The sequence below is a fragment of the Oncorhynchus gorbuscha genome, linkage group LG01 (assembly GCF_021184085.1).
Source record: "Oncorhynchus gorbuscha isolate QuinsamMale2020 ecotype Even-year linkage group LG01, OgorEven_v1.0, whole genome shotgun sequence".
Lineage (NCBI taxonomy): Eukaryota > Metazoa > Chordata > Actinopteri > Salmoniformes > Salmonidae > Oncorhynchus > Oncorhynchus gorbuscha.
The window spans coordinates 6,925,976-6,935,975 of NC_060173.1; the positions used below are offsets into that span (position 1 = coordinate 6,925,976).

The following is a 10,000-nucleotide window of genomic DNA, read 5'->3' on the forward strand; positions in this document are numbered from 1 at the left end:
AAGGGGGAGAGAAAGAGGGAGAGAAAGAGAAAGAGGGAGAGAAAGGGGGAGAGAAAGAGAAAGAGGGAGAGAAAGGGGGAGAGAAAGAGGGAGAGAAAGAGAAAGAGGGAGAGAAAGAGAAGAGGGAGAGAAAGAGGGAGAGAAAGAGAAAGAGGGAGAGAAAGAGGGGGAGAAAGAGGGAGAGAAAGAGAAGGAGGGAGAGAAAGAGGGGGAGAAAGAGGGAGAGAAAGAGAAAGAGGGAGAGAAAGAGGGAAGAGAGAAAGAGGGAGAGAAAGGGGGAGAGAAAGAGGGAGAGAAAGAGAAAGAGGGAGAGAAAGAGAAGAGGGAGAGAAAGAGGGAGAGAAAGAGAAAGAGGGAGAGAAAGAGGAGAGAAAGAGAAAGAGGGAGAGAAAGGGGGAGAGAAAGAGGGAGAGAAAGAGAAAGAGGGAGAGAAAGAGGGAGAGAAAGAGAAAGAGGGAGAGAAAGAGGGGGAGAAAGAGGGAGAGAAAGAGAAAGAGGGAGAGAAAGAGGGAGAGAAAGAGAAAGAGGGAGAGAAAGGGGGAGAGAAAGAGGGAGAGAAAGAGAAAGAGGGAGAGAAAGAGAAGAGGGAGAGAAAGAGGGAGAGAAAGAGAAAGAGGGAGAGAAAGAGGGGGAGAAAGAGGGAGAGAAAGAGAAGAGGGAGAGAAAGAGAAAGAGGGAGAGAAAGAGAAAGAGAAGGAGGGAGAGAAAGGGGGAGAGGAAGAGGGAGAGAAAGAGAAGAGGGAGAGAAAGAGAAGAGGGAGAGAAAGAGAAGAGGGAGAGAAAGAGAAGAGGGAGAGAAAGAGAAGAGGGAGAGAAAGAGAAGAGGGAGAGACAGAGAAGAGGGAGATAAAGAGAAAGAGAAAGAGGGAGAGAAAGAGAAGGAGGGAGAGAAAGGGGGAGAGGAAGAGGGAGAGAAAGTGGGAGAGAAAGAGAAAGAGGGAGAAAGAGAAAGAGGGAGAGAAAGAGAGAGACAAAGAGAGAGAAAGAGGGAGAGAAAGAAGGAGAGAAAGAGAGAGAAAAAGAGAGTGAGAAAGATAGAGAGAAAGAGAGTGAGAAAGAGAGAGAGAGAGAAAGAGAGTGAGAAAGAGAGTGAGAAAGAGGGAGAGTGAGAAAGAGTGAGAAAGAGGGAGAGAGAGAAAGAAAGAGGGAGAGAAAGAGGGAGAGAAAGAGAAGAGGGAGAGAAAGAGGGAGAGTGAGAAAGAGAGTGAGAAAGAGGGAGAGAGAGAAAGAAAGAGAGTGAGAGAGAGAAAGAGGGAGAGAGAGAAAGAGAGTGAGGAAGAGGGAGAGAAAGCATGATTAATATGAAACAATTACTAATTGTTTGCTGAAATAGACCGTGTTGATGCTTGGCAGGGGAGACAGAAGAAGAACAAATAAACAAGGGAAGTTCCAATGGACAGAGTGGGACAAACAGCGCTATGAGGGTGGAGCAGTGGTCTAGGGCACTGCTGGCTAGCTGTGCCACCAGAGACTCTGGGTTCACGCCCAGGCTCTGTAGCAGCCGGCAGCGACCGGGAGGTCCATGGGGCGACACACAATTGGCCCAGCGTCGCCCGGGTTAGGGAGGGTTGGGCCGGTAGGGATATCCTTGTCTCATCGCGCACTAGCGACTCCTGTGGCAGGCCGGGCGCAGTGCGCGCTAACCAGGTAGCCAGGTGCACCGTGTTTCCTCTGACACATTGGTGCGGCTGGCTTCCGGGTTGGATGAGCGCTGTGTTAAGAAGTGCGGCTTGTGTTTCGGGGGACGCATGGCTTTCGACCTTCGTCTTTCCCGAGCCCGTACGGGAGTTGTAGCGATGAGACAACATAGTAACTACTAACAATTGGAAACCACGAAATTGGGGAGAAAAAGGGGTCAAATTCAACAACAAAAAATAAATAAAAATAAACAACGCTATGAGACTGCTTGTGTTTTTAGACAGACCGCCAGGGTAGTGGGTTCAATAAACTGTAAGTCGCACAGTGATATTACTGACCACCCATACGACACATGACTGTAAGTCGCTTTGGATAAAAAGCTAAAAATAGAAACCTTGTTCAAACAAAGGCAGGTCCAGCTACTTACCGTCCTCTGTACATAGTCCCAGGAATGTTCTGTGGTCCTGTTCTGACCAGTGTAGTTGACCAGCATCCCCTTGACGATGGTGGACATCTCCTGTTGCAGCTGGGGAAGAGACAGGGAAGAATGAGTATAGCCGAACAGCCAGCGCTACTGGAAAACACTTCTGACAGGCTGACTGACTGGCTGACTGGCTGACTGGCTGGCTGGCTGACTGACTGGCTGACTGACTGGCTGGCTGACTGGCTGGCTGACTGGCTGACTGGCTGACTGGCTGGCTGACTGGCTGACTGGCTGGCTGACTGGCTGGCTGGATGACTGGCTGGCTGGCTGACTGGCTGACTGGCTGGCTGGCTGGCTGACTGGCTGGGCTGACTGACTGACTGACAGGCTGGCTGACTGACTGGCTGGCTGGCTGACTGGCTGGCTGACTGCTGACTGACTGACAGGCTGGCTGCCTGCTGACTGACTGGCTGGCTGGCTGGCTGGCTGACTGGCTACTTTTCTATGATTCCATCACAGGGCATGTGGATTCCCAGCAGGTCTCAGTCAGACAGCTGTCTAGGAAGGGAAGGGTGGGTATGTCCCAGCTGTGGTGAGAGGCCAAGAAAGGGGGGAGTGGGAGGGAGAGTGGGGAGGGGGGGGGGGCAGGCAGAGGAGAGTGAGGGACAAAAAGGAGAGAAGGGAGAGAGTGGATAGGACAGAACAGAAATGGGAGAAGGAGGAGGAGGGAGGAGAAGGAGGAGGAGGGAGGAGGAGGGAGGAGAAGGAGGGGGAGAGAGTGGATAGGACAGAACAGAAATGGGAGAAGGAGGAGGAGGGAGGAGAAGGAGGGGGAGAGAGTGGATAGGACAGAACAGAAATGGGAGAAGGAGGAGGAGGGAGGAGAAGGAGGGGGAGAAGGAGGGGGAGAGAGTGGATAGGACAGAACAGAAATGGGAGAAGGAGGAGGAGGGAGGAGAAGGAGGAGGAGGGAGGAGAAGGAGAAGGAGGAGGAGGGAGGAGAAGGTGGGGGGAGAGAGGAGAAGGTGGGGGGAGAGAGTGGATAGGACAGAACAGAAATGGGAGAAGGAGGAGGAGGGAGGAGAAGGAGGAGGAGGGAGGAGAAGGAGGAGGAGGAGGAGAAGGAGGAGGAGGGAGGAGAAGGAGGGGGAGAGAGTGGATAGGACAGAACAGAAATGGGAGAAGGAGGAGGAGGGAGGAGAAGGAGGAGGAGGGAGGAGAAGGAGGAGGAGGGAGGAGAAGGAGGAGGAGGGAGGAGGAGGGAGGAGAAGGAGGGGGAGAGAGTGGATAGGAAGAACAGAAATGGGAGAAGGAGGAGGAGGGAGGAGAAGGAGGAGGAGGGAGGAGAAGGAGGAGGAGGGAGGAGAAGGTGGGGGAGAGAGGAGAAGGAGGGGGAGGGAGGAGAAGGAGGAGGAGGGAGGAGAAGGAGGAGGAGGGAGGAGAAGGAGGAGGGAGGAGAAGGTGGGGGGAGAGAGGACACTCATCCCGTCTCTCTGGAAGGAATGTAGATGAAGTAGAGGGGGGGGAGAAGGAGGTAGAACTCACTCTGTCTCTCTGGAAGTAGATGAGCACGCCAGCTGTAACTTGGGCGATGAGGATGAGCAGGAGGCAGGTGAAGTACTGGGGACGGACAGACAGAACATTTTAGAGGTTCATCATAACAGTTTGAAACAACAAGATGGATTAGTTAGCATGAACACAGCCAACGTTATGTTCTACATTAGTTAGCATGAACACAGCCAACGTTATGTTCTACATTAGTTAGCATGAACACAGCCAACGTTATGTTCTACATTAGTTAGCATGAACACAGCCAACGTTATGTTCTACATTAGTTAGCATGAACACAGCCAACGTTATGTTCTACATTAGTTAGCATGAACACAGCCAACGTTATGTTCTACATTAGTTAGCATGAACACAGCCAACGTTATGTTCTACATTTACATTAGTTAGCATGAACACAGCCAACGTTATGTTCTACATTAGTTAGCATGAACACAGCCAACGTTATGTTCTACATTAGTTAGCATGAACACAGCCAACGTTATGTTCTACATTAGTTAGCATGAACACAGCCAACGTTATGTTCTACATTAGTTAGCATGAACACAGCCAACGTTATGTTCTACATTAGTTAGCATGAACACAGCCAACGTTATGTTCTACATTAGTTAGCATGAACACAGCCAACGTTATGTTCTACATTAGTTAGCATGAACACAGCCAACGTTATGTTCTACATTAGTTAGCATGTACACAGCCAACGTTATGTTCTACATTAGTTAGCATGAACACAGCCAACGTTATGTTCTACATTAGTTAGCATGAACACAGCCAACGTTATGTTCTACATTAGTTAGCATGAACACAGCCAACGTTATGTTCTACATTAGTTAGCATGAACACAGCCAACGTTATGTTCTACATTAGTTAGCATGAACACAGCCAACGTTATGTTCTACATTAGTTAGCATGAACACAGCCAACGTTATGTTCTACATTAGTTAGCATGAACACAGCCAACGTTATGTTCTACATTAGTTAGCATGAACACAGCCAACGTTATGTTCTACAGAGGATATCAGACTGAAGAACATTGAACTTCTCGGATTCAACTAATTCTGTGTTTAGGTTTTGGTAGAGTATTCTCCTCACCCCTCTCTATTTTAACCTCCTCACCCCTCTCTCTCTAACCTCCCTTCCCCCCCACATTTTAACCTCCTCACCCCTCTATTTTAACCTCCTCACCCCTCTATTTTAACCTCCTCACCCCTCTCTATGCAACCTCCTCACCCCTCTCTATGCAACCTCCTCACCCCTCTCTATGCAACCTCCTCACCCCTCTCTATGCAACCTCCTCACCCCTCTCTATGCAACCTCCTCACCCCTCTATTTTAATCTCCTCACCCCTCTATTTTAATCTCCTCACCCCTCTATTTTAATCTCCTCACCCCTCTCTATACAACCTCCTCACCCCTCTCTATACAACCTCCTCACCCCTCTCTATACAACCTCCTCACCCCTCTCTATACAACCTCCTCACCCCTCTCTATACAACCTCCTCACCCCTCTCTCTCTAACCTCCTCACCCCTCTCTCTCTAACCTCCTCACCCCTCTCTCTCTAACCTCCTCACCCCTCTCCATTTTAACCTCCACACCCCTCTCTATGTAACCTCCTCACCCGTCTCTATGTAACCCCCTCACCCCTCTCTATGTAACCTCCTCGCCCCTCCATTTTAACCCCCTCACCCCTCTCTATGTAACCCCCTCACCCCTCTCTATTTTAACCCCCTCGCCCCTCTCTATTTTAACCTCCTCTCTATTTTAACCTCCTCGCCCCTCTCTATTTTAACCTCCTCACCCCTCCATTTTAACCTCCTCACCCCTCTCTATGCAACCTCCTCACCCCTCTCTATGCAACCTCCTCACCCCTCTCTATGCAACCTCCTCACCCCTCTCTATGCAACCTCCTCACCCCTCTCTATGTAACCCCCTCACCCCTCTCTATGTAACCTCCTCGCCCCTCTATTTTAACCTCCTCGCCCCTCTATTTTAACCTCCTCGCCCCTCCATTTTAACCTCCTCACCCCTCCATTTTAACCTCCTCACCCCTCCATTTTAACCTCCTCACCCCTCCATTTTAACCTCCTCACCCCTCCATTTTAACCTCCTCACCCCTCCATTTTAACCTCCTCACCCCTCCATTTTAACCTGCTCACCCCTCTCTATGTAACCTCCTCACCCCTCTCTATACAACCTCCTCACCCCTCTCTATACAACCTCCTCACCCCTCCATTTTAACCTCCTCACCCCTCTCTATGTAACCTCCTCACCCCTCTCTATGTAACCTCCTCACCCCTCTCTCTCTAACCTCCTCACCCCTCTCTCTCTAACCTCCTCAACCCTCTCTCTCTAACCTCCTAACCCCTCTCTCTCTAACCTCCTCACCCCTCTCTCTCTAACCTCCTCACCCCTCTCTATGTAACCTCCTCACCCCTCTCTATGTAACCTCCTCACCCCTCTCTATGCAACCTCCTCACCCCTCTCTATGCAACCTCCTCACCCCTCTCTATGCAACCTCCTCACCCCTCTCTATGCAACCTCCTCACCCCTCTCTATGCAACCTCCTCACCCCTCTCTATGCAACCTCCTCACCCCTCTCTATGCAACCTCCTCACCCCTCCATTTTAACCTCCTCACCCCTCTCTATGTAACCTCCTCACCCCTCTCTATGTAACCTCCTCACCCCTCTCTATGTAACCTCCTCACCCCTCTCTATGTAACCTCCTCACCCCTCTCTATGTAACCTCCTCACCCTCTATGTAACTCTATGTAACCTCCTCACCCCTCTCTATGTAACCCCCTCACCCCTCTCTATGCAACCTCCTCACCCCTCTCTATGCAACCTCCTCACCCCTCTCTATGCAACCTCCTCACCCCTCTCTATGCAACCTCCTCACCCCTCTCTATGCAACCTCCTCACCCCTCTCTATGCAACCTCCTCACCCCTCCATTTTAACCTCCTCACCCCTCTCTATGTAACCTCCTCACCCCTCTCTATGTAACCCCCTCACCCCTCTCTATGTAACCCCCTCACCCCTCTCTATGTAACCCCCTCACCCCTCTCTATGTAACCCCCTCACCCCTCTCTATTTTAACCCCCTCACCCCTCTATTTTAACCCCCTCACCCCTCTATTTTAACCCCCTCACCCCTCTATTTTAACCCCCTCATCCCTCTATTTTAACCCCCTCACCCCTCTATTTTAACCTCCTCACATTAATAATCCACACGGCTGCTGTTGACGACATACGTAGTCAGACAGGAAGATGGTGTTATTCTAAGAATCCAACCTCATTGGACCAAGCAGCAGCATGAGCTTGTAGTCTAGTTCTAACGCTGAGGAAGAACCTAGCCGGGTCCTTTTCAACACCAGTTGAATATCTTAGCTACAAATCAGAGAGAATACTGCAGCAGCTTAGAGCCTCGTGACATAACATCAAAACAGACTCTACATCCTGCTCAACCTTCACAGCGTTGTGGTGCAGGAACAAGCCTCTTTGACAGCAGGGGGTTGTGGGGAGGGGGTAGGTGGGGGGAGGGAGCTTTCGGTTGAGTGTTTTAGCAGTGTGGATGTGTGTTTACTCACTAGGCCCAGCAGGCAGCGTATCTCGTAGATGGCTCCTATACAGCCCAGGAAACCCATAACCATGGAGAGAGAACCCACAGTGATCAGAATATAGGACGCCACTTTCAGAGTGGTGGAGGACTCCTCTGTAGAGAAGATGTACATAAACAGGTTAACATTCACCCTACAACACCACTCACTGAAACCAGGCTACAACATCACTCACTGAAACCAGGCTACAACACCACTCACTGAAACCAGGCTACAACATCACTCACTGAAACCAGACTACAACATCACTCACTGAAACCAGGCTACAACATCACTCACTGAAACCAGGCTACAACATCACTCACTGAAACCAGGCTACAACATCACTGAAACCAGGACACATCACTCACTGAAACCAGGCTACAACATCACTCACTGAAACCAGGACACATCACTCACTGAAACCAGGCTACTACATCCCTCACTGAAACCAGGCTACAACATCACTCACTGAAACCAGGCTACAACATCACTCACTGAAACCAGGCTACAAAATCACTCACTGAAACCAGGCTACAACATCACTTACTGAAACCAGGCTACAACATCACTCACTGAAACCAGGCTACAACATCACTCACTGAAACCAGGCTACAACACCACTCACTGAAACCAGGCTACTACATCCCTCACTGAAACCAGGCTACAACACCACTCACTGAAACCAGGCTACAACATCACTCACTGAAACCAGGCTACAAATTCACTCACTGAAACCAGGCGACAACATCACTCACTGAAACCAGGCTACAACATCACTCACTGAAACCAGGCTACAACATCCCTCACTGAAACCAGGCTACAACATCACTCACTGAAAACAGGCTACTACATCACTGAAACCAGGACATATCACTCACTGAAACCAGGCTACAACACCACTCACTGAAACCAGGCTACAACATCCCTCACTGAAACCAGGCTACAACACCACTCACTGAAACCAGGCTACAACATCACTCACTGAAACCAGGCTACAAAATCACTCACTGAAACCAGGCTACAGGCTACATTCCCTCTACATCATCACTCACTGAAACCAGGCTACAACATCACTCACTGAAACCAGGCTACAAAATCACTCACTGAAACCAGGCTACAGGCTACATTCACCCTACATCATCACTCACTGAAACCAGGCTACAACATCACTCACTGAAACCAGGCTACAACATCACTGAAACCAGGCTACAACATCACTCACTGAAACCAGGCTACAACATCACTCACTGAAACCAGGCTACAACATCACTCACTGAAACCAGGCTACAACATCACTCACTGAAACCAGGCCACATGCTAATCTCAATTCAATGGCTCAGACACAAGAGGCATGTGGCAGGGTCTACAGTCAATCACGGACTACAAGATGAAATCCAGCCCAGTCACGGACCAGGATGTCTTGCTCCCAGGCAGACTAAATAACTTTTTTGCCCGCTTTGAGGACAATACAGTGCCACTGACACGGCCTGCAACGGAAACATGCGGTCTCTCCTTCACTGCAGCCGAGGTGAGTAAGACATTTAAACGTGTTAACCCTCGCAAGGCTGCAGGCCCAGACGGCATCCCCAGCCGCGCCCTCAGAGCATGCGCAGGCCAGCTGGCCGGTGTGTTTACGGACATATTCAATCAATCCCTACACCAGTCTGCTGTTCCCACATGCTTCAAGAGGGCCACCATTGTTCCTGTTCCCAAGAAAGCTAAGGTAACTGAGCTAAACGACTACCGCCCCGTAGCACTCACTTCCGTCATCATGAAGTGCTTTGAGAGACTAGTCAAGGACCATATCACCTCCACCCTACCTGACACCCTAGACCCACTCCAATTTGCTTACCGCCCAAATAGGTCCACAGACGATGCAATCTCAACCACACTGCACACTGCCCTAACCCACTTGGACAAGAGGAATACCTATGTGAGAATGCTGTTCATCGACTACAGCTCGGCATTCAACACCATAGTACCCTCCAAGCTCGTCATCAAGCTCGAGACCCTGGGTCTCGACCCCGCCCTGTGCAACTGGGTACTGGACTTCCTGACGGGCCGCCCCAGGTGGTGAGGGTAGGCAACAACATCTCCTCCCCGCTGATCCTCAACACGGGGGCCCCACAAGGGTGCGTTCTGAGCCCTCTCCTGTACTCCCTGTTCACCCACGACTGCGTGGCCACGCACGCCTCCAACTCAATCATCAAGTTTGCGGACGACACAACAGTGGTAGGCTTGATTACCAACAACGACGAGACGGCCTACAGGGAGGAGGTGAGGGCCCTCGGAGTGTGGTGTCAGGAAAATAACCTCACACTCAACGTCAACAAAACTAAGGAGATGATTGTGGACTTCAGGAAACAGCAGAGGGAACACCCCCTATCCACATCGATGGAACAGTAGTGGAGAGGGTAGCTAGTTTTAAGTTCCTCGGCATACACATCACAGACAAACTGAATTGGTCCACTCACACTGACAGCGTCGTGAAGAAGGCGCAGCAGCGCCTATTCAACCTCAGGAGGCTGAATAAATTCGGCTTGTCACCAAAAGCACTCACAAACTTCTACAGATGCACAATCGAGAGCATCCTGGCGGGCTGTATCACCGCCTGGTACGGCAACTGCTCCGCCCTCAACCGTAAGGCTCTCCAGAGGGTAGTGAGGACTGCACAACGCATCACCGGGGGCAAACTACCTGCCCTCCAGGACACCTACACCACCCGTTGTTACAGGAAGGCCATAAAGATCATCAAGGACATCAACCACCCGAAC

General features: G+C 50.6%; 1 protein-coding gene across 1 annotated transcript in view; it reads right to left on the minus strand.

Moving 5' to 3' along the window:
* LOC124032132 (CD82 antigen-like) overlaps nt 1-10,000 on the minus strand; it is a 61,578-nt gene that overhangs the window by 7,512 nt on the left and 44,066 nt on the right. The window contains exons 4-6 of the mRNA XM_046344265.1: nt 7,215-7,339; nt 3,608-3,682; nt 2,066-2,164 (exon numbers count right to left, since the gene is read on the minus strand). Coding sequence (XP_046200221.1) covers nt 2,066-2,164; nt 3,608-3,682; nt 7,215-7,339 — 299 coding nt within the window. The remainder of the gene's footprint in view (nt 1-2,065; nt 2,165-3,607; nt 3,683-7,214; nt 7,340-10,000) is intronic.